At 37.7% G+C, this 25,868-nt stretch overlaps 1 protein-coding gene across 12 annotated transcripts in view; it reads left to right on the forward strand.

Annotated features, from left to right (window-relative positions):
• SUSD1 (sushi domain containing 1) overlaps positions 1-25,868 on the forward strand; it is a 163,717-nt gene that overhangs the window by 52,042 nt on the left and 85,807 nt on the right. For 11 of the 12 annotated variants that reach the window (XR_012126747.1, XR_012126748.1, XM_073226163.1 and 8 more), the window contains exons 8-10: positions 38-224; positions 8,334-8,443; positions 12,200-12,392. Coding sequence is in view for 9 of the 12 variants with exons in the window: in XM_073226163.1 (XP_073082264.1) it covers positions 38-224; positions 8,334-8,443; positions 12,200-12,392 (490 nt within the window). In the remaining 3 variants the exon portion in view is untranslated. The remainder of the gene's footprint in view (positions 1-37; positions 225-8,333; positions 8,444-12,199; positions 12,393-25,868) is intronic. The other variant, XR_012126776.1, reaches the window with a different exon arrangement.

Raw genomic sequence — 25,868 nt, forward strand, 5'->3', positions numbered from 1 at the left:
GTGATACTGGGTTCTCCTGTGTTCTCCCCTCACAAAGATACACATAAAAGGACAGCGCCTGGACACTGTGGCATCAGTTCATGAGGAGACAGTCAACTTGACCACAGCCAGCAGGACCCCAGAAGTGTGCCTAGACCTGTACCAAGGCACCAACTACACCATGAGCATTTCCACGGCCCCACCTACACACTCTGTGCCGGCCGTCATTGGGTTCCAGACAGCAGGTAGGTGGAGATGAAGTCTCCCTTCCTCCTGGGAAATGCTAAGCACAGCATGTGGGGACATGGATGAGTCAACCGGGCAAGAGAGTTCATAGTTGCTTTCTGAGATTTGTAGTTAGGAGGGTGTAATTGCTTCAGGGGTCAGAACCAGAGCAGGTCTAGCGGGAGAGAGTCCTGTCCTCTTGGTGGCAGGCTGAATGGGCACTGATGGACTGCTTCTCAGCTGGGTCGTCTGGTTCAAGTGGAAGGTAATAAGGAGGCATTCAAAGGAGGGGAGCATTAGCGGTGATGCAGTCAGTTCTCAATTATCCAAGCCAATGGAAGGTAGCCAAAGAGCTTCAAGAAGCACATAGTTTTTGATCAAAATCACATGGATTTTTATAATAACATTGTGACAATTACCATAAGTTTTTCCCCTGTAATTTTGTTAAAGGGGTGTCAGGACTAATTAAATACCTCGTATGCAAACCTTGAGAAGCCATTGGTGTCATTTGTTATTTTGGGGGAGTTAAGGTAGTTCTCAACTAGCTGTTTGATGTCCCTCTTAAGAATACACCTCAGCTTCCAGGTATTGCTGCCATTAGGAACTGGGAAATGACACAGATCTGGCAGGAATAATAAAAAAATCTGCATTCTTAACAATATAAAACCAACTATGAAATTATACAAATTAGGTCCCAGGGTACCTGTATATAAGTAAAACAATATGATTTCTTTCTAAGTAAATGATGTGTAGGGGAAAGATATTGTAAAATTAATATGGTGACTAATTAGAGAAACTTGTTCAAAATTAATGATACACTGCCGTGGATTTGTTAGGAATATGTCTTCTTTAAAGGGTCATCCCAGGACTTCAAACTCATCTGTCACTGTTCCTTCAGACTGACAGCTTGTTGCTCAGTGTCAGCTGTTTTTACTAATATCCAATTACCCCTTCAAATAAATTTCCACTGGGAAAAACCATGGTCTTTGGGGTCAGAAAGACCTGGATTTGTATCTTAACTCTGCATTGAAGAGCTGGGTTGACCCACGGCTGAGCGTTTTATTGTCTCCAGACTTCTTTCTTCTGTCTGAAATTTTAAGTGGAATTGGATTAAGTTTGCAAGTTAATCTGGAGAAAATTGGGGTTTATATTGAATCATCCCAACTTGGAACAAGGTACATTTCTACATTTATTCAATATCTATTCAAGTTTTGTCTTTCCTGTTTGTTTATATGCATTGTTGCAAAGATTTCCCATTCTCTTCCTCCAGATCCTGCACATATAGTTGTCTGTTTCATTATTGGCATTCTGCTAGTTCTCTTAAAATGAATTGAAAATTTTTCCATAATTTTTATGCTCTGGGAAAGTTTATATCACTTTGAAATTTTCCCCTTCCTTTAAAGCTGAACACATTTGCTCATAAGATCATTTCAGTTTCACCCTTTTGGGAGATAATTCTTTGATATCTTTGTCAATTTATTTTATTTAAAATTTTTTTTCTATATTTAAATATAGATATTTAACATAAGCAAATATAGATATTTACTGTAAATATTATGTATTTATTATATTTATATATTATGTATGACATATTTATTATATTATTATAATATATATTTTTAGTTTTATTTGTCTGCTTATGTTTCCTATATTTTCTTGAGTCAATTTTTTATAGTTTATATTTTCCTTAAAAAAATGTCCATTGGGTTGTGATTCTAAGTATACTGGCAGAATATCATATGGAATATTTGATTAGTACTCCTCTGCAATTATAGGTTATATAACCCTAGGTTATTCTGATTCCTAATTATATTTTTCTCTCTTTTAAAAAAATTGATTAGCTTAGCTTGGGTTGCCTGTTTTCTTATTGTGCTTTTCTCCAAAGAATAAACTCTTGGGTTTTTAAATTGTTTTTCTTTTTTTTATCTTATTAATTTCCCCCCTTATTTTTATTATTTCCTTCTCCTTGCTTGAGTTGGTTATATTGTTCTATAACTAAATTCTTGAGTTGAATGCATAATGCAATTTATTTCCATTCTTTCTTACTTGATAATAAGTTTCTCCCTTCTGGATTTGAGCATTGGCAGAATTCCTTAGGCACTGATACATGTTTTCTTTATCTTTACTTTCAAGGCATGACATAATTACTATTCTGATTTTTCTCTCTGATCGAAGAATTACTTATGAGTGTGTTAATATATGTTCTCTTTATCTTCGCTTTTGTTGTTAATTTCTAGTTTGATTAAATTTGATATTCTTTTGGGGGGCTTTACTAACATTTTCTTGGGGCTTAATACTTGGCAAAGTTTTGTGATAGTAGTATGCTGGCTAGTAAATAGAGTAAGATCTAGTCTTAAATCAATTCTATAGATAAGATAATATAGGACTTCTGTTTTGTTATTGTTGTTTATTGATTACTTGGATTGCCATTTTTAAAATTTTCTCTTAGAAATTCTAATTGTTTCGTTTCACACATGTTGATGTTATGATATTTATGTTCATGACTAATACCTTGTTGTAGACTCTGATTTTCACTAATAACAAATGGGTCACTTTATCCTGTTTAATATTTTTTCCCTTGAATTATACTTTGATAGTAATAGTGGTTTTCTTGATTTCTTTTTGGTTCTATTTGCATGACATATCTTTGGCCACTTTTGTTCTTACATGCTATTGGGATAACATTGCTTTAGACAGACTCTCGGAGACAGAGTATGTTGTGAACCTTTCTGAGAAAAGTTTTATTTTTGAGTAGACAAGGTTAACCAATTTACATTAGTGTTTGTTCTTCTGACATCTTATTTTTCCCCTCTTTTTTATGGTATTTTGCTATGACCGTTGCTTTCTATCTTTTTGCTACACAGATTTTCTTTTTCAGTGATTCAGAGAGTATAGGCTTTGCTTGTATTTCATTATGCATTAAAAAACAAAATCCTGTTTGAATGTGCATTTCTCTGATTGTCAGTGGTAAGACTGAAATAATGTTAACTTCTTCCTGAACAAGATAAGGAAGTCAGCATTCTTTGCTTCCCTTATGTTATTGGTTTAATATGGCATTTTATCCCCAGCTTATTATTTTTAATTATTTTAAACTTGTATTATATTTTTAAAGAGTTCATTTTTATATTGATTTATAACATTTATAACACTTAGTTAAACAGGTATATGTTAAATAGTTTCAATTCTTACTACCAATTCTTTCATACCAAATTTCTCTGTTTTTTCTATATTTTTATTTTACACAATGATTTCTGTCTTTTCCACACTGGAGAATGGGATACTTTCTGAGCCATGATTATCTGAGAATGTCTTTTTATTGTCTTCACAATGAAGGAGAGTTTGATTGAAGATAAAATTCCTGGGCTGTTACTATAACCTTTGTTGTCTGAATTCTGGAGGCTTTTTCCTTTGGCTTTGGGAATTAAAATTTGAAAGAGGAATTTGAAGAAAGTATAATTAAAAAAAAATCCTATTTAGATAATCTGATTTTTCAGCCTGAACCTCAAAGAGACCTCCTCTACTGTGAAATTCAAGACTTCAGTCGTTTATTGTGCACATGGTAAATGTTTATTGACCACCTGCTATGTGTCTGACATTGTTTGGGACATTGGGAATTCAATACTGACCAAGATAGAAATCCTTCCTCATGAAACTTTAGTCGTGGATGATAGAAATGTTAATGGTTTTCACCGAAGTTTTTGGATTTTGAGATTTTGGTCTACCTACATATTAGAAACATTCTCTTTCATTAAATCTCTGTTGCTTTTTTTTTTTTTTTTTTGCTCTTCAACTACTCCTATGTAGAATTTCTTGCCTGTCTGCATTAGTCTTCCATTTTCTCCTTATTTGCATCCTTGTCCTGTCCCTCTGCCTTCTGTGAATTAGTAGTTTGTTCTCTGTATTATGCACATCTGCATCTGCATCGACATTTCTGGTCTTTGCTATTCCTAAGGCTCTTTAAATTCTGTTGTTGCACTTTCATTTCCTTTGGTATTTTGCCTTGTAGTTCCCTTTTTATTTCTGCCTCTCAACCAGTTTCCTCTCCACTATTGCATCCTCTTATTATCTCATCCTGTATCTGTTTGAAACCATCTTCAAAGTTTTTTTACTGAAAGTACAAAACAGATGTTGCCTAACTTTACCATTACTTGCTCAGTCTTTTTTTTTCAAAAGTATGTTCATTCTTTGCCTCTTAAGCACGATCTCCCTCTTCTTCATAGAGTCATTTCATAGGCTTATTATTATTATTATTATTATTTTTTGCTTCTGGGTTACTTATCCTTGGAAGATGAAAGTTTTATCTGGGTCTGAAATTTCCCTCATAATAAAATAGATGGAATTCCCTTTGATCTTACTTTTATTGGATAATATTAGTATGCTTGACTCAGATCTCATCTTGAAGGATTTACTGTGAGTTAGATGATCTAGCATCCTTTGGGGAACAGCTGTGAGAAAACCCGCTGCCCTGAGCTTTATTTCTGAGCACTTTGCTACCTTGATGGGTGAAGCTGTTTCTCTTGGGCCAGCTCAGCATTGCCAGGCTTGTTATGATGCTGTATCCTACAGAGACAGGAAAGAACTATGTCTCTCCTTCTACCACCTGGGTTCTCTGTCAGGTGGAACCTCCAGGTCCCTAAGCCTCCCCTTAGAAGTCTTTCCCAGTTACTGATCTCCAGTGTGCCAGGGAGGGATGGTTATTATTGTTTCTAGTAGCAGTGGTGATGGTTCTACATCTGCTTTTTACCCTAGCTGCCTATCAGCATTGCCTGGTGAATTAAAAAAAATACAGCTGTCCAAGCTTTACTTTCCATCTGCTGTGTCTGATGTGCAAGTAGAATTGGGAGCCACTGGGCTGAATGGCTCCAGATGGAGCGCCCGTCACTTACTTGTCCCGGGGCCTGTCCTTGCTTCTAGCCCCCACCTCTCTCTGCCCCAGTCCTCCCCGGTCCCTGCCTTTCAGTGTATCCAGGCTACTTTGCGGAGAAGGCACACTCTGCAATAGCTCTCAGTGTCTTCTCTTTGCCTGGTCTATTCCATACCGTGCAAGGCAGAAATATCTTCATATTTCAGTCTTGTGTATGGCAGCCAACCCTCCTTTCCAACCTAGATGCAAATTTTGACCCATTTATACTATTCCTAGGCACTTCTGTCAAGATTGGGAGTGGGAAGTAGGAGCCAGATGCCTTTGTTCACATTGCCATCTTCCGCTGAATTCAGACTCTAACGTCTGTAAGTGGGAAAATCATGTCAAAATGAAAATATGCAGACAGTACTTCTGCTTTATGTTTTGCTTTGAGCAGATATATCCTGTGTGTGGTATTTCTTACATACATGTGTTTATGTACGTATGTATGAGGTGTGTCTCAAAATCACATGTATGCATGTGCCAATTTTTAAAATTAAAGTATCGTTGATAGACAATCTTTTTATAAAAAATAAAATTATCATTGATATACAATCTTACAAAGGTTTCACATGAACATCATTGTGGTTTCAACATTCACCCATATCAAGTCCCTGCCCCCCATTGCAGTCACTGTCCATCAGTGTAGTAAGATGCTGTAGAGTCATTTGTCTTCTTGCTATACTGCCTTACCAGTGATCTACCTACATTATGTGTGCTACTCATAATGCACCTTAATTCCCTTCTCCCTCTCTCCCCACCCACCCACCTCCCAACCCCTTCCCTTTGGTAACCACTAGTCCCTTCTTAGAGTCTGTGAGTCTGCTACTGTTTTGTTCTTTCAGTTTTGCTTTGTTGTTATACTCCACAAATGAGTGAAATCATTTGGTACTTGGCTTATTTCACTGAGCATAATACCCTTTCTTATGGTAGAATTTTTTTCTTATGGCTGAATAATATTCCATTGTGTATATGTACCACATCTTCTTTATCCATTCATCTACTGATGGACACTTAGGTTGCTTCCATACATTGGCTTTTATAAATAGTGCTGTGATAAACATAAAGGTGCATATGTCTTTTTGAATCAGGGTTCTTGTTCTCTTTGGATAATTTCTAGGAGTGGAATTCCAGGGTGAAATGGTATTTCTATTTTTAGTTCTTTGAGGAACCTCCATATTGCTTTCCACAATGGTTGAACTAGCTTACATTCCTGTCAGCAGTGTAGAAGGGTTCCCCTTTCTCCTCATCCTCACCAGCATTTGTTTTTCTTAGTTTTTTCAATACTGGCCATCCTAACTGGTGTGAGGTGATATCTCATTGTGGTTTTAATTTGCACTTAAATTAACCTGGTGGTTAGTGATGTGGAATATCTTTTCATGTGCCTCTTGGCTATTCAAATTTCTTCTTTGGAGATGTCTGTTCATATCCTCTGCCCATTTTTTAATTGGGTTATTTGTTTTTGGGTGTTGAGGTGTGTGAGTTCTATATGTATTTTGGATGTTAACCCCTTATTGGATAAGTCATTTACAAATATGTTCTCCCATACTGTAGGATGCCTTTTTGTTCTACTGATGGTGTCCTTTGCTGTACAGAAGCTTTTTAGTTTGATATAGTTCTAGTTGTTCATTTTTGCTTTTGATTCCCTTGCCCGAGGAGATGTATTCAGGAAGAAGTTGCTCATATTTATGTCCAAGAGATTTTTGCCTATGTTTTCTTCTAAGATTTTTATGGTTTCATGACTTACATTCAGGTCTTTGATCCATTTTGAGTTTACTTTTGTGTAAGGGGTTAGACAATAATCCAGTTTCATTCTCTTGCATGTAGCTGTCCATTTTTGCCAACACCAGCTGTTGAAGAGGCTGTCATTTCCCCATTGTATATCCATGGCTTGTTTTTCATATATTAATTGACCATATATGCTTGGGTTTATATCTGGGATCTCTCTTCTGTTCCATTAATCTGTAGGTCTGTTCTTGTGCCAGTACCAAATTGTTTTGATTACTGTAGCTTTGTAGAGTAGAGCTTGAAGTTAGGAAGCATAATCCCCCCAGCTTTGTTCTTCCTTTTCAGTATTGCCTTGGCTATTCGGGGTCTTTTGTGGTTCCATGTGAATTTTAGAACTATTTGTTTTAGTTCTTTAAAGAATGCTGTTGGTATTTTGATAGGGAGTGCACTGAATCTGTAGGTTGCTTTGGGCAGGATGGCCGTTTGACAATATTACTTCTTCCTATCCATGAGCACAGGATGTATTTCCATTTATTGGTGTCTTCTTTAATTTCTCTCATGAGTGTCTTGCAGTTTTCAGAGTAATTCTGATTCTGAATGGAATAATTTATTGTTATCGTAATTACTTCTTGGGTAGCAAAGACTCCTATGGGACAAACACACACAAAAGGTGATTATGAAAGAATCCTCTCTGATAGACATTTAAGCTTTTGTCACTTATGGAAAATGCCCAGGCTTATTTGTTAGGAAATTTGCTTTTCCTTGAAAATGAGCTTGGTATGGCTGGATTCTCTGTCCGTTCTTTATTCATTGTTAACAAACCTTGTCTTTTTGACTATGTTAAGGAAATAGAACATTAAAGGAATAAATTAGACTGCAGGAGGCATGAAATTACCTTTCTATCCATGGCTGAAATAAGTCTGCTCTCTCTTTTGCTGCCTTAGTCCTCATCTGAGTAGCTCTTGAAATACTGTCTGCTGTGAGAGCAAACATCGTGTCTGGTTGTCTACTTTCTAGTTATCATCTAGGAGAGAAACACCTACTCAGAAAGTTCTAACCCATGGCCTTTGACTTTTATTCACTTTTTTCCTTATTCTCAGGCTCTCTGGCTTCTGACACACTTACTTTCTTGACATTTTACTATGGGCTCTCCAAGTGATAGGAGCAACTTCCTAAAAATATCACAGCTTTATTAATTTACAGTGATTTAAAAATATGAATTATTTTATTTGATTCTCTCAACAGCCTGTGATGTAAGAAAAGCAAACTGGATCACTTGATTTTGCAAATAAGGAAACTGAAGTTCAGAGGGGTTAGGTGACTTAGTTAAGGTCATGCAGTTAAGAAGTTATAGAGCCAGGACTTGAAGCCAAATATAATGCTCTTGCTGTTAAACACCCTGTTGGCTCTCTTAAGGAGTGAGGGTTTCAATTCTACTTAGCCATGATATGTTTTGCTAAGATGATGCAGTCTTTCCATATGTTCTCTTATCTTTTAGAAGAAGACCTCTTAGGAGATGATGGAATGTTCAATATTTCAATATTTAATGAAACTTGTTTGAAACTGAACAGGCACTCTAGGAAGGTTGGATCAGAACAAGTGTACCAAGTAAGAAGATCTCTTCTACTATCTGTCAAAGTATTGTGTCACTTAAAAATGTGGGCGATTTCCAAGTGAGGATCCAAAGTATTTAAAAACACTAATGGAATGACTTCCAGACAGTTTGATTTTTGTTTCTAGAGATGGATGTAAGGTGTGAGATGGAAGCCAAGCAAGGGATTAAATTGTAGGAAGATACTGCATTAGGTGATTTACTATCATTTTTCTTGTCTGATATTTCACATGTATGGGTTATATTTTAGTGCATTTAGTAATTAAAGCTTCTTTTGTCATCAAATTTACACTTGCATGTGGATTTTTAAGGAACTCATTGCATGGCTATTGGTCCTCATTTACCTTTTTTAAAAAGCACAAATCTCAAGTAAATTATAAGTAAGTTCAGGCAGAAACAGAGATTTGTTATTTTTGTGTAATTTTCGGTGCCTAGAGAGTCATTTAACAGAGTAGACTAACTATTAGATTAGAATTAATTCATTGGCCATCTACCAAAGAATACCACATTTTAGCACCTGGGATTTTCAATTCAAACAACTACAAATAACTACGGTATGTTATAATGAGTGCTTTGGTAAAAAGTAAATAAATGGCATGGGAGATTGTGTGTATGTGTGTATTGTCGAGGTACAATTTTTTAAAAATGAGAAACATTTAATAGAGGATGAGTAGGAATGAACTGGATAAATGATGTGGGGTGACGGTGGAGAAGGTCCCTGTAGGCAAGCAGAGGAGCATACTGAGTAACAGGGGATGTGGCTGTCTTGGGGAAGAGAGGAAGCAAAAATCCAAGCAGTGGCCAGATCATGAAAGGCCCTGTGTCCCATAATTTTGAGTTTGTATCTTATTTTGATGTCTATGTAGAGCAACTGAAAGATTTAAGCAGGTGAGTGAAATATTCAAATTTTACTATTAGAAAGATCAGGGACTAGACATATATTCAAGTACCCCAATAATAGTTTGATTATTATTAATGTACAGATGAGTTTTCCAGTAAGTTCAGAAATAAATGGCTCTGGGACAGTTGATGAGCTACTTGGTTGAGAAAAATAAATGATTTTTTACTTTGCATCTTACACTAAAATAATTAAAGAGGTTAATTGAAAGAAATTGCTATTTTTAATATGTTACAAAGATTAATTTAAATAGTATATGAAATACTCTTAACAAATCCATTGGAGAAAATTGAACATTCAAAGGCAGTTTGCAAAAAAGAATATACATATTGCCAAAACACACATAAAGATATTGTATCTTACTAGAAAGCAAAAACAAAAAACATTGAGCCAAGAGATACCATGATTCTTCTATAAACTTGAAGAGATAATCATTACCCACAGCTGCTAGACACTTAAATTGGCATGGCTCTCCTGAAATAGTTATTTGTTAGTATCTATTAATAAAATTTTAGAAGTATACTACAAGTAATTATTCAGATGTCTACAGAAAGATTAGGCTTTGCTGAACTTTTATTTATAATAGGGGAAATTTTAAACAAATGTCCATCAATAGGGATTTGGTTAAACAAATAATCATACATTCATCTGGTAGAACACTATGTAGAGTGAAATCTGCTCTTCACACTGGACAGCATTGGCTACTGTTGACCAATATTCCTGTTGAAATGGTCTCTTCTTCTGTTGGTTTGGCCCTGTCAGTCTCCTTCACAAGGTCCCCTTCCTCTGCTAGTCCCTTAAATTTGATTTTCCTCAAGGTCGTACCTGTCTTCTTGTTATTTTATACCCCTCTTTGTGTGGTCTTATCCAGTCTCTTGACTTCCTTAGTTATCTCCATGTTGATGAATCCTAATCTATTCTTCAGGCCTCATCTATCCCATACGCTCAAGGCCCCATACTCCCTGACTAGCTTCTCGAGTTCTCTTTCTCACTATGTCTTCACATATGTACTTCTTCTGCCTTCGTCACCCTTCCCTTACCTGGCTACCTCCTGCTTAGCTCAGTCATCCCCTACTCCACCCCCATCTACCCCCCCAACCCTGGGTGATGGGGGCTTGGGGGTGGAGAAAGCCTTTATTGATCTCCTACCCCAAATGCTGTTCCTGCTATCTGAATTGTTTTTCCTGCCCTGACCTTCTACATCCCAACTCCCCTGGTTAATGCTAATTTTTCCTTCCATCCACAGTTAAGACGGGAAAGCCTTCCCTGATCTCCAAAGAGGTGGGCTAGCTGTTCCCACTGAGTGTTCCTACAGCCCCATATATTACAGTATTTGATTTGTCTGGATGCTTAGCTCTGAGTTCTTTGGGGTTAGGACCTGTATCTTATTTGCCATTTTATACCCAACACTGTGTACTCTGGCTGGCAAATGATAGGCACTCTATCTATTAATGGAATGAATTAATAGGAGGCAAAAATCCATATTGTTAAAGAAAAGGACTATATTATAAAATTGTGCATATAGTACAATTCAAAGTTTGTAACTAGAAAGTAATTTTCCATTTATAAACTAAACCATAATGGCGTTTAGAATGAGACTGACTTCGTATAAATGTAGCCTACATAGTTGTGAATTTTGTCCAGCAGATGGCAGCCTAGGCCTGAATACAGACCTGGTCAAGTCAAACATCTGGATTGACCCAGTGGTTTGTTTTCTAAAATGGGTGGAATTAAGAACAAAAGGTCAAGAGTGTTGAGGTTTGGGCAAGAGAATAATTGAAGTGATAGACACTGGTATCTGAGATAGGTGGGTAAGATGAGGATGGGAGTGGTAGAATATTGGTAGAAAATCTGGAGTGAGGAAATCTTGGAGGGTTTCTTGAGAGAGACCAGGCAGGCATGGTGGGAGTGAGTGGTCCAGAATAGGGGATGGTGAGATCTTGGTGGATCAGTTCTGGGGATGGCACAGTTTAGGATGTGGCCATGGATATGAGTAGTTAAAGTGGAATGAAGCTCCATGAACTCTGAGGCCAAGTTTTGATAGCTTATCTATAGTGACCTCTAAGGTACCCAAGAGAATGCTAGGAATTAGGGGAGAGAGGAATCTCCTGGTGAACTGGCTGTCAGTGTCTTAGATGGCTGTGGAAGATGACAGTGATAAGGAGGAACAGAGGGCAGTATAGCCAATGAGACAATCATCGAAGGAAAATAAACACAAGGATGTTCAGCTAAAGCACACTGACTGATCCTATTACTTTTGGGACCTTCACATTTTTCCCTCAAATTATACATGCATCTTGAGTTGGCAATGGATAGACTATTAATTGAGTTAACAGTGTGTGTTGACTCAGTGGATATCTCCATGGACCAAAAACTCTTTCACCAGAGCTCCAGTAGGAAGGATCAAGTGGCGTACCACAGCATAGGTACTTTGTATACATAATTTGGAGTAGTTCTCATACAGTTTAAAAACTCTGTTCCATGAGGCTTGTCTGTAGATTCCTTATGGATGTAAAGTAATTAAAATAATTTTGCCCATGAACTCTGCTGTAATCTCCTTCACCTGGATGGGCATCAAGGATTACTTTAGAATAGCCTGACCTTTTGTTCTTCTGAGATGTAGTTATGCATTTAAAGCTTTGTTCTTGTAGCTGGTTGAGGGAGAAATTGCATAGGACAGGTAGCTTCACAAAGTCCTTCTGCAGTTTAGCTTGCTGTTGTATTAAAAATAATTCTAAGTGGGTGAGGACAAGTAGAAGAAGCCTTCTTGGTGTATGTCCATTTTGCTTATAGTCTAGATATCTGCAAACCAACAGAAAACTTACTGCAACATTTTCTTTTAATCTCATGGCAGTTTAAAGTTCTGGGTCAAAGGTGGTATCTGAGTAATTTTTATCACTCAACATCATTTAACTTCACAACGAGGGAACAAGCTCCTGTCGTATGTTTGGATCTGTATCCAGCCACCGATTACACAGTGACTATCACCCTGCTGGGATCCCCCAGGCAGCACTCAGCCCAAATAATGATGACAACTGCCCCAGCAGGTAGGTGTGATGTCTTTCTGTTCTGTCTTTCAGGACAACACGTGAAATGAGTGAATTGTGCAATGTAGGGGTACATAAAGAATGCCAGTCCTGAGTCAAGAAACATAGGTTCTAATTCTAACCAACTTCCAACTTGGGGTTCAGGGTACCTGAATCTTAGTGCCCACCCCTTTCCCCTCAGGGGTTCTGGCTCATGGAGGGTACAGACTAAGAATAGACAGCTTCACTCAGGGCCCCTGAAAGTGACAGACTGAGAATTCTATAAGGCTTCCTGTCTCCCACCCCAAATTAAGACAACTGAGCTCTGAGGGTGGTCGCTGTGGACAACCAGAACCCACTTCCAGGAGATCAGAAAAGTGGGTGGCACTGTGTAGGGCACTGGCAGGACAAAGAGGCCTCGAGACGGGACCAAGTACAAGCTCCTTATGCTGACACAGAGAACAGCGGTCTGTTGAAGGTCATGCTCTGTAGAAATGCCAGGTGGCCTTGTGAGGGAGCCTAATAGAGGTAAACTGCGTCATCTCTACAGCTCTCCCTATGGGAAGGGACACAGGAGTCTCTACAGTTTCTCCTGTTGTTTAATCCACTGGGTTTAAAGGATAAATTTAAGGGCAGCCAGGTGGGGAGGCTGCCTCTTTGAAGGAAAAGAGTAGAATAGGACAAGTCCTGCTCCTGCTTTCCTAAGGCCTCTGTTCTGTGCTCACCACTGCCCTTAGAAAAGCAAAGCAAAATGGTGTGATGGTTGCTCAATGTTGTGAAAGTGCTAAATGTCACTGAACTGTACACTTTAATGTTGTAATTTTATGTTGTGAGAATCTCACCTCAATTTTTTAAACCAGCCAATGGATTAGATATGTTCTTTTTTGCACCTGGGCCTCAGTTACCTTCTGAGTGATCATCACATGGTATAACACACATAAAATGTTTAGAACAGTTCCTAGTACATAACAATGCTGATGACAATAAAAGCTATGTTTATTGAGCACTAAAGATGTACCAGCGCTATAATATATAAAGATGTTCAAAGTGCTATCCTTACATCAGTGCAAACCTACTAAACCTTCTGAGGAAGGCATTGCTATTATTCCCATTTTACAGATAAGGGTTATGAGGCACAGAGAAGATAAGCAACTTGTCCAGGGATCACATACCTAGTGAGATGTACAACTGGGATTTGAACACAGGCAGTCTGGCTCCAAGGCCTTCATTCTTTGCTTTTTTTGGTATCATTAATACAAAATCACATGAGCAACATTGTGGTTACTAGATTCCCCCCATTATCAAGTCCCCACCACATACCCCATTACAGTCACTGTCCATCAGATTAGTAAGATGCTATAGAATCACTACTTGTCTTCTCTGTGTTGTACTGCCTTCCCATGTAACCCCCCCATGTTATGTGTGCTAACCGTAATGCCCCTTTTCCCTTCACCCTTCCTTCCCACCCAACCTCCCAAGTCCCTTTCCCTTTGGTAACTGTTAGCTCATTCTTGGGTTCTGTGAGTCTGCTGCTGTTTTGCTCCCTCGGTTTTTGCTTTGTTCTTATGCTCCACAGATGAGTGAAATCATTTGGTACTTGTCTTTCTCTGCCTGACTTATTTCCCTGAACATAATACTCTCTAGCTTCATCCATATTGTTGAAATGGTAGGATTTGTTTTCTTTCTTATGGCTGAATAATATTCCATTGTGTATATGTACCACATCTTCTTTATCCATTCATCTACTGATGGACACTTAGGTTGCTTCCATTTCTTGGCTATTGTAAATAGTGCTGTGATAAACATAGAGGTGCATATGTCTTTTTGAAACTGGGATCCTACACAAGGCCTTCATTCTTAATCAGTGCATCTACTGTTTCTCACTAAATGTTTAGTTATCAAGAAGAGAAGTTGAGTAGTTGGTCCAGACCCACCTTGCTTTTGTCACCCTTGAACCTTGAGAAAAATCTTCAAATGCCACAGATACATTCACTTAATCAATGTTTATGTCTTGTCTATTATGTGTCAGTCAGGTTCTGATAGCTGACAGCATTGTAGCCATAAGATAGTTCTAGCTGTCCCTGGAGTTGGAGTCAGGGGGTCAGGGAGGAGAGAGATAAACAAGTGAAATGCATTGTGTTCGGTGGAGCTTTGTACCACAAAGTCCACAGCATGGCAAAGGGCATGATGATTGATGGGCAGGGAAGGCCTTATTATAATAATAAAGTGACTTTAAGCACAGAACTGAAAAAAGTGAGGGCGTAAGCCATGCACAGGGGGAATGGGAAGTAACAAAGTTCTGAGGTAGGCATGTTCTAGGCACATAAGGAAGCCAGTGTGGCTGGAGCAGAGTGAGCTGGAGAAAGTGGTAAGAGATAAGGTCTGAACTCCAGCTTGAGTATAATCAAGCTCACTGCTACCTTCTCCAAATTACCAGTAGCAACTATAATCTAGCATGTGGCATTTCAGCCTTCAGCCTCTATAGGTTACTAAGCAGTCTGGAGCACCACCTGTGAATTAAAATTTAGTTTGAGAGATAATCTCTTCTCATGAGGTCATTTGGATTCAGCCTAACACTAGGCTTCTCATGTATTTTTCCTTAAAAATTTTAGAATTTAGCAGTGGTGGCTCCAGGTCTTTCTTGGTGTCTAACCCAAGTATTTAGAACCTTTGCATTTTCATTTCTTCTTTAAGCCTATTTCTACCCACCTTCCAACATTGCTGAAGATCACTCTCTTTAGTGTGGGAGCTTCCGTTGTTGGCAGGGCACCCCTCATTATAGCAGTGGGAGTAGGAGGAAACTCTTCAAGGGAATTGCATTGTCTTGTATGCCCCTTTCACAGTTCCAATTTCCTGCTGTTTTCTAAGAATTTCTCTATCTCCCAGAAAGATCCCAAGAATTGTTTTGGTTTTGAGCTCCTTGGGTTCCTGCCCTGCTTCCTGGTTATGAGGCTTCACATTTGTCTCCCCAGGAGAATAACCCTCAGCTGATCCTTGAGCTGCAGTGAGTTTCTGGAACTTAGCTTTCACAGAGGGAATGAGAAGTAACAATGTGATACATATACACAATGGAATATTATTCAGCCTGGTCTGATGAGGTCCAGGAAGGTCCCTAGGTTGGTAATTTCTTACCCAAGCCCCACCTTTCCTTAGAACTGAATTTCTAAGACTTGAACCAGCTGTGCTTCTTTGATGGGAACTGAAGCATTCCTTCCTGCCACTGTTTCCTTTTCTGTGTTGGAGAGATAAGCCTCCCACATTGCAGTTCCCTCAGTTCTCCTGCAATTCTGGCAGGCCCCACTGTCAATCTCCCTCTCAGTTGTTTCCGTTCCTTCTCTCTCCCCAGGAGGGGGGATGACTTTTTGGTTGGTTTTCCTTCCCTACGTTTGCTTTTTGTTTTCACATTTAGATTTTTGTTTTCCTAACATACTACTATGGATCTTGCTGGTGATGTTTCCATAGAGAGAGAATGATGCCAGAGAGTTCTGCCACAGTCATCCAGTGTTCAAATAAATTCTTCCCACCTTTACTTTCACTAGGAAGTGTTTATTCCATCTCTGAGAACAATGCCACCTTGCAGCTAATTTAATGATGCTTGAAGAATTCTACACTGACCTTTCTAGTCTTTCTCTTTTTAAATATGTCCAGATTTTCTGTAATTACAGAGTAGCAATTTCAGTTATTGAAGAGTTCCCCATTTGTGTTTATTATGGGTTCCCAATTTAAAACTTTAAGAGGACTCTTTTTGATAGAATAATACCGGAATCTGGGCAGCCTTTGGGGGGATGTCCTTTTAGTTTGTTCTCCACAATAGTCCCTTTATTCTCCTCTTTGATGATTTTGAGCCACTTTCCCTGACCTAGTAGTCCATATTCCTATCTTTTCTGGTCTCTTTAGAGTAGTTTGAGTATATCTCCTTTCCCTTGCTTTATTTTTTTAGCTGGGCCAATATGATTTCAAATTTTCTTCTCCTCCTTGGAATGATTTCCTTCACTTTATTTCATTCTCTCTAAATTTTGACCTATCTACAAGACCAAAACCTGTTTTTGTAAACTGATTTCATTCTTTTTTCAGAGATGAGGCAAATCTCACTTTTAGAAACAGAGGTTTCTAGGCATACACCTTTTATGATTCTGTTTTAGCACTTGAGTTTATATTAATCCCGTTGGATTTATCTACTTAAACCCAAGAAGAACCCCTGCTGTAGCATCCCCAGTCTGGGTCTCTGTCATAGAAATAATCCAGAGTAATTTGGGAGCATGTGGTGCTGGGGTGACCCCAGAGCCTGCAGACAAAACATGAATTTAACTTCTCACAGTTCTCTTTTCCAAATAATATAAAGAGGAATTGAGGGCAGGAAATCTAGTGTTATCTGCTAATACCCAGTTCCCCAAACAGTTCCTAAAATCGCCCACATCTCCCACTAATGCTGTCTTTGTGCTTGTCAAACTTTAGCAAATATAAGAATCACCAGGAGAACTTATTAAAACACAAGTTGCCGGGCTCCATTCCAGAGGGTCTGATTTAGCAGCTCTGTAGTGGGGAACCCCACATTTCATATAGAGGAAGCATCCTGGCCTTGTTCATACTGCCAGCCCACATCTTGAATAGCACTGTTCTAACCACATTAACCTAGGCTACTTCTAGGTAATTTAAAGCCCTTGCTTGAAGGTAAAGATGACATGGTAAGAAGAAAGGCAAAAGAATAAAAGAGTGGTAGCCAAAATAATCCAGTGTGCTCATGCATAAGAAACCTGTGTGTTGAAGTTTTGCTTGATTTGTGAAGAAGTTTTCTTGAAAATAGAGTATCTGCCTCATCTGTTCCTGCAGTTCAGCTGTAGAGACAGAGCCTCCATCTTCCCCCATAATGCATTGCTCCCCTGTGGCAGTTCTTGTTTTTATGTAAACTCAAGGTCCACATTTTGTGTATTCACATTTTTGCAGCAGGAGAGACTGAGTCTTGTCCCTCCTTTTCACAGACTGATGAATAAGTATCAACTTTAGTGTCTGGGCAAGTTCCCAGGAACTCCTCCCAACACAGAGTTTCCAGTAAAAGTTACATTGTAAAGTGAGGCTTAGATATGGGGCCAAAGGGAGCTCCTATTCCCTTTTCCCGCGGTGGCATGTGCAACTGGATCTGCGAGGGAATCTCACCCGGCCTGCCCAGTCTCAGCCAGGAGTGAAAAGCCGAGGAAAAGGCAGTGAGCAGGGACTGGTTACTTAACCTCTTGGAGACTGGGGATATACAAGCCATGTATCTGAGCTCAGGCAGGTCCCAGAGAACATGAATCTGCAACTTGTTTGGGAAGTGACGTGTACTGTATGAACTCCTCCCACTAGGAAATGTGACCCAGGGAATGGTAGTTTACATATTCAGATTACATATTTACTGTTCTTCCTTGAGGATTAGTGAGTAGGGAGTAGAGAGAGGCAGAATTGTCCCTCCTTTTATGCAAATGAGAAGAAAGGTAAATAGCTACCTTTAACACACTTGAGCAAGGTAATTGACCTCAGCAATGTTAGAGGTTTGAATAGGGAAGGTCCATTTTAGTCCTAGGGGTCTACGTTAGGAAGGCAATTTTAGGTACCTTCAAATTCATTTATTCTACATTCAAGTTTCTTGACTGATTTATTTACCATCGTTATTTCATTTGTTTATTCAATTTTGTGTTCTCATTGATAATACAGTCTATTCATACAGTAATTCTTTGTGTCAAACATTTCTGTTTTATAGTTTCTTTTAGTTTTGGTTGTGAAGTTTTTGACATAAAAGTTTTAGGTTTCTGTGCAGTCTATATTATTGATTTTTTCCTTTGTGATTTATTACATTGATACTAAATAAAGAATTTCTTAAAACAAAAGAATATTTATTCTTATCCCATCTTTTTTCTAGGGGAGACTTTAGGTGACCTGTGTGGGGTATATAAAATAAAAGGAAATAAGTTAGATAGGTAAGCTAAAGAAGAATGAAAACAAAGTCAGGGACATAAAAAAAGATGTAGGAATAAGGTTAAGAATAATTCATGTTCTTGTAGCCTAGTTATTTGTTCATTAGTGGCTCACAAATCTAGGTTTAAGTTTTTGATCCATTTAGTCAGAAAGGGAGTCATTACAGTGGTTACAGCAAAGCTATGTTTCCTGGAAAAGTACAATTCTTTTCAACACAATGATCAGATAGGAATTTCTGATTCCAGGGGGTTTCATTAATGCTACAATGTCTGAGCAGTATTTTATGAGGGTTTTATGAGTTTCTTATATTGCCTGTCAACATGGCTTGCTATAGTGTAGGAAAAGCACCATTCAGTGTGGGGTGGACGAGGAAAGATGCCTTAAAAATGTCTGTGCTCTGCTGATCTGGCTTGATTCAGGGGTAGGACTGTTTTAGATTATTCAGAGGAATGGCCTGAGACCATGTCTCTCAAGCAGTGTTTCCTAAGTATTGTTTCTCTCAGATGTGATAAATGGCTGGTGTCACTGGGCTTGAGTCTTCTCCTCCATCAGTCCTCAGGAACAGCTGTTCTGTGTTGCAGCTGAATGACAGGGACCTGTGCCTGAACAGAAGTGCCCACCTCTGTTAGCAGGGCTGAGCCTAGGGAGACGCGCTGAGGGAATTATTTGAATCTGCTCTGTATGGATGAATGGGTGCTTGGACCCCCCAAATTCCCCTCCATGTAATATGATCACATACTTTTAGCCTGAAAATTTCATGGTAGTTTGTAACCAGATACTAAATTTGCCTTAAGGAAAATTTCAATAAAACAACTAACACTCCCAACTTCAATGTTATATAGCCTCTTGTTCCTTCTAAAATAAACTGTTTGAGAACATCAAGGACAACTAAGGGATAATAAAATAATACCACTGTTTATAGAGCAGTTATAAAAATAGTAACTTGCCTTCAAAATAATTGATTTGTAGCCATTCTTCTTTCTGAAAATATTTACTTTGCAAAGCCAACTATCTATTTAGGCTGCTTCTAATTAGAGTTTTTAAAACCATATCATTTATGAATAAGAAGGTTTGCTTTTCTGTTCTCTTTAGCAGAGGATTGCCTTCTAAAATAGTGTTGGTAGATTTTAAAAAAATCAAAAGAAGCAGAACAGAATAGTCTTCCCTATATTCCCTGGTAGAGAGCCCTAAATATTAAGGTGGTTTATGATGCAGGTTTTCTAACAGCATGTATAATTTAAGATCTTTGCTGACCTGATAAAATTGCCTCCATAACTGATTCCTATTCACAGAATCGAAGTCCAGTGGAGGATGATAAAGACCATAAATAATGCAACATTGTTTCTGATATTTTCCCACAAAATGATAACCAGAACATTATTCTTTGGTAGCAGAGTTATGTCTGAAGTTGGCCTGATTGTCTTATAAACTAACAGCCTGAGAAACTCATTCTTACAGTTGGTCAGGCTGGAAATTGGCATTTATTTTGCATGGGATATCCAGACATTTGTAAAAAGCCAGAACAGGCAGAGTAAATAGTTATTCTTTTTAAAATGGCATTATAGATCCAGCTAGGTAGGATCATACCCACTAGGTAAATAAAGGCAACGTATTTAGAATGGAGCCCCTCACTGAATGGGTCCTAAATGGCTCTGGAGGTAATAGCTTCATGGCCTCCTTTCAGGACCGCGGTATTCTAATCATGTGTATAGACAAAGAGGCTCCCAGAATGCTATCTGTTAGGCTGAAATCAGAGAAAAATCACTTACTTCTTGGCTTAAAATATCCATTAATACAATGCAAAGGAAAGTTAACTATAAGATACTCTTTTTTATTTTATCTCCTTGTAACTTTCCTTTTTAATTTGATATAATTTCAAATTTCTCTCTCTCTTGTTCATGTCTCCCTCTCTGTCCAATTCTCTCTTTCCTCCTGAAATAAATCCCACTTGGTCATGGTGTATTATATTTTATATGGTGTTGGATTCTGTTCACTAGTATTTTCTTCAGTGCTTTTGCACCAGTCTTCATAAGTGATACTGGCTTATCGTGCTTTTTTATTTTGTACCATTTTTATCAGATTGAAGCATTAGTACTTTCTTTGCTTCATTAAAAGAATTTGAAACATTTCCTTCATTTTTGTGCCCTTCATTATAGGAAAGGGTTCCTTCATGATTACAATTCATGTAGCATTTGGACTAACTGGTCTACCAGATAGTTTGGTACGATTCCCCTGTGCAACAATGTGGGCATGAAGCTTTGCTGTGGGGTAGTTCTTGATAGCTTTCTCAATTTTTCAATGAAAATTTGTCTGTTTAAGCCATTTCTGTGTAATGGCATCAATTTTGGCAAACTGTATTACCTAGGAAATACCCATTTCATTTATGTTTTCTAATTTATTTACATAATGGTCTGCAAAGTAGTTTGACTTGCTGAATTTCCTTTGTTTCAATGATTTTTTTCCCTCTTTCTTCCCTCCCTCCCTCCTTTCCCCCCTTCCTCCCTTCCTTCATCTTTTCTAGACTAAATTAGCTAGCAGTTTGTTTTATTTATTATTTACAAAAAATCAAGATTTCATTTTATTAATTAGATCTACAATTTTTTCTCCTCTACATCAGGGATTAGCCAACTATGGCCTGTGGGACAAACTTGACCTGTTGAATGTTCGTACAATAAAGATTTATTGGACATAGCCAAGTCTTCATTTACATACTGTCATATAAGCAAGGAAAATATTTCTGTGCCATAAAGTCAGAGTTGAGTAGTTGTGACAGAACTGTCTGACCCAGAGAGCCTAAGACATTTAGTATATGACCCTCCATAGAAAAAATTTGTTCCACCTTGCTTTACATCACTAATTTCTGCTTTTGTATCTATTATATCCTTTCTTATGATTTCTTTTGCTTTGTAAAGATATTGTCATGGTGAGTTTTAGCTTTTTGTATTAAAAAGTGTCCTTCTTTGTCATACTTAATGCTTTTTGACTTGAACTCTACTTATATCAGGATTACAACCCCTGCTGTCTTATGGCATCCATCTTTCTGCTGAACTATTGTCTGTCACTTCAGCCTTTCTGAATCACTTTGATTTAGGTGTCCCTGTAGTGTACAGCATATAGTTGGATCTTGCATTGTGAGACAAACTGAAAATCTTTTTATTTTTTAATAGGTTAGTTAAACCCATTTATAGTTATTGGTAAGACTGATATGTTTGGACTCAATTCTGTCCTATTATTTTTATGTTGTAACAATTACATGTATTACTTGTATTTTCTGTATTTCTTTCTTTATGTGGTGTGTTTTCTTTCCTGTTTATGTATATATACATTTTAAAAGAAAGGTTTATGTATATTTTTCTTAATGTTTTTAATGACATACTTTAATTTCCATTTACTGCCTATATGACATTCAAATTAGTCTGTTCTATTTTCCTTTTTCTTTATTCCTTCTCTCAATTTTTCAGTTGTCTTATTTCTACTTTATCAGACATATGCTACTTTATCAGACATACTTTATTCTTCTACCTTGCTCCACCTTTAGTTTAGTCCTAGAGCTTCAATTTCATACATCAGATGCTCATCACCAGTCCTTTGCTAAAGTTTGCCCAGTAACCTCCTGGATGAAGCTCAGCTTCTTGTAGGTTCTTCAAGGGTATGGTATTCCCTGAGTTCTTGCATGTTTAAAATTATTTCTTGATGGCCTTGGTACTTGAAATATAACTTGGCTGGGTATACAAACCTCAGTTCACACTCTCTTGATTTGTTTCCTTAAAATTTAGTTATTTTGTTGGATTGCTCTTTCTGCAGATTTTGAGGTCTGATACAGCCTGATTTGTTTGTCTGTGGATCTTATTTATTTCTTTGAGGGGAGGTGCTGAAGATTTTTTCTTCATCTTCAAAGTATAGTAGGTTTACTTGGGTGAGTTTTAGGGTTGATTAATCTGGATGAGTCTCAGGTATGGGTGGTCCCTTTCAGTAATTATATTCAGTTCTTTTTATTTTTGTAGTTATCTTGGTTTATAATTTTAAATATTATTGCTATTTTAATGTTTTTCTCTTCTTTTAGAGACTTTAATTATACATATGTTGGATCTTTGCCTATGCTCCATTGAACTATTTACTTTTTTTTAATCTCATTTTTTTTTCTTTTGTTTGTTTTCTTCTATTTCTTCAATGTCCCTTTTTACATTTTCATTCTGGTCTATCCTTTGGGCACCATGGCATTTTGGCTTTATTTCTGATTCCTTTCCTTTTATTTCCTTCTTGAATTCACTTTTCTTTCATGTTTCTCCCTGCCTTTTTTTCCATTTCTATTTCTTAGTTTTTCAATTTCTGACTCAAGGTGTTTTCATCATACTCCCAGTGCTTATTTCAGTTTATTGTGTTACAGGTTTTCCCCCCCTCTCTCTAGTTTGTGGGATTTTTAAAAAATGTGGTTTTGCACAAGTTGAATTGTTTTGATTTAATTTTCTTCTTCTTTTTCTTAATGAACACTATTTTTGTCTATTAATCCCAAAGTCAGAGGTGGTAGTTTAGGATGATGGTTTAAGCTAGATTTCTAGATTAAGAGCGCCCTCTTCTGTCATCCAAGGAAGTGTTATTTCTTTAAAGGATATTTTGTTACTCTTTTGGGGCTGAACTGTGTATTCTATTTCTGGGTTCTCTTTTGCCTTGTAGGATCATGCATCTTCCCCTTGCTTTTCTTTTTTCCACTTAGTTTCACCACTTAGTTTCCAAGGGACACCAATTCCTTACTTTTAATCCTTTTATTTCCCAGAAGCAATGCCTTTATCATAACACTACCTGAAGTCTCCTAGACTTTTCTTTTCATCCTTTGCTTGCAGTCAGTACTTTGCTATAGCAGATCTCTGTTTCAGTATTTTCATACTTAGGTGTCATTTCTCTTCCTGGAAGTGAATCCAGCTCACTGTTGGCCCCTTTGTTCCCTTCCTCTCTTTCACATACTCTTCTAGACCCCTCTCACTCTGGACGATGACACGTGGGGGGACTGAGGGGTGGCCTTGCTGGAGTTTGGTATTTATTTGTCTCTTAAAAGGTATTTTAAAGTGTGTAGTGTTCTCTGTCTTCCAGCTGTGATAATAATATTGGTTTTATGTTGTTTCATTTGCTCTTCTTGTTGAGCTGAAGAGTATTTTGGAGAATGTGTAGAGAGATTCGGATTTAAGGGGCCATCATTATCATTGAACATACTGGAACTCTGTAATAAATTTAGTGCTAACTTTTCCACCCCCATGACTTTGTCCATGCTATTTCTTCCACCTGGAATCCCCTCTCTTCTCTTCTTTACTGCCTCTATTCCCTTCGTCTCTTCTTCTACAGTCTCCCCCGCTGAAAGTAAGTCTCATCCTTTCTGAATTCCCATACTCTATTTCAGGTTGAAGTAGAATAGTTTGGTGCGGGTACTCTGGAGTCAGGCTGGCTCTTGAAACTCAAACCTCAAATCTGTTACTTACCATCTCTGTGCCTCGGGGCAAGTCACTTAACTTCTATGTGCCTAAACTGCCTTAACTAAAATGGGAATAACAATACTTACATGGTAGGTTTGTTGTGAGACTCAGTGGGTTATGGAGAACCCTCACAATCCCTGACACACGATAAGCATCTATCAAATGTTAACTATTACTTAAATTTACCTTATGACATTTATTGAATAGTCCCTTGTATTTTTTGTTATACTAATATAAGGTGTAATTCCTCTTCTAGATTAAATACATGTTAAGGGCAGAAACCATGTCTTATTCAGAGTACCTGTATTCCATTGGGTCTATATGATATCAGTTGCTTAGCTTTCTCCTTGATGCTGATTGTTTACATTTAAACAACTGGGAAGGCTGTGCTTGCCATTGCCCAGATGCTAGAAGTACCAAATGAATGAGACATAGCCTGTCCCCTCAGGGAGCTCTCAGTTCAAAGGGGCAACAGACAAAGATCAGTAATAATACAGTGCATAAAGTGTAACTGAGGTATTTGCTGGGCACTCTGGGAGCACAGAGGAAGTAATTGATTTTGCCCAGAGTTGCTTGCTCACATTAATGAAGCAGAAACAAAGTTGCAAAGAATTTGATGAATTAAAAACCGAATTTTTTCCTCCTTGAGGTATTCTTGTCGGTCTGGTTTCTCAGCTTCAGGATTCTGGATTAGACTGGCCTTCTGGGTGGGGAAAGGAGAGAGAGATGAGGCAGAGTGACCACTAAAAATGGACCAGAGAAGGAATATTTGACGAGGGACAGGACATGTATTTAAAAAAGGATCAGAGAGCAGAGCAGGAAGGGACTAAGGGATCCTTTTCTTCCCAGTGAAGTCTTCGTGCGTTCAGCCTCCCTGTAGTTCAAGCTGTAAGCCCCTTGAATGGAGGGAGGGGGACCTAGAGTGAGAGTTGCTCTCTGGTTAAGATGGAACTGAACTTAACCAGAGACATTTCCTGTGAGCAGAAGAATTGCAGAACCACAACTGCCGTAGCATCACATGTGCATTTATGTGTGTGTATATACTCCAAAAAAAAATGGAATCATTATAGACATACCATTCTAAATTTTGCCTTTTTATTTAACTTTTAAATGATTAGTGTTAAAATATTCTGTGGACATACTTTCATACCAGTTCATACAATGTCTTCTCATTCTCTTTGAAGGAAGCCTAGTATTCCACTACGTGAAGGTGCACTCATTTATTAACTTATCCATTCTGTAAGGATATTTAGGGTTTTTTTCCCCTTAAAATTTTTATTATTACAAACAATGCTACTGTTAGTAGCATATAAGTTAATAATAACATATATAGCTTGTATTTGTTAACAAGTATTATTTTATTCTCAAATGCACATATTTTCACATTTTAATATCTATGAAATCTCACAACTGTTAGACATTCAGGTGACTGCCATGAGTGTAATTGTCATTAATTACCCTTGTATGCTTCAAATGGACCATAACTGCTCATAGTGTGGCTGCATTTATTTAGCTATGGACATAAGTGGTACTTTGAACATTTTGGGTTTAATCACCTATTAATGCTTTTTCAAAAAGGTTACATTGTGATTTAACATTGAAACAAAGAGTTTTTATGTATGTAGAAAAGCATGGAAACAGAATTCACAGCCCTAAAGCATGCTGTCACATGGTGAGAACTTTCTAAATATTCACTGAATGAAGTGTGAGTTTACCAGGTTCCAGGAAGGTCCGTTGGAATTGCCACTGGAAGTGCATTCCATTTATAGATTGTGAAGAATTGATGTCTTTTCACTTTTGCATCTTTTCATTCAAGGATGTGGCATTTCTCTATTGTTTTATGTCCTTAAGGAAAAAAATTGTTAAAAAATCTTAATGTAAGTCTTGGATATTTCTAGTTAGATTTATTTATAGATATTTAATGTTTGTGGTTTCTTCTCTTGTGAATAGGAATCTTAAAATTTTTCTGTTGTATTTTATTAGTTGTAGTTTCCTATTGTTAGTATGACAAATCACTGCAAATTTAGTGGCTTAAAACAACATGAATTTACTACGCTGTAGTTCTGGAGGTAGGAAGTCTGAA

Source organism: Manis javanica, chromosome 2, assembly GCF_040802235.1.
Source record: "Manis javanica isolate MJ-LG chromosome 2, MJ_LKY, whole genome shotgun sequence".
Classification (NCBI taxonomy): Eukaryota; Metazoa; Chordata; class Mammalia; order Pholidota; family Manidae; genus Manis; species Manis javanica.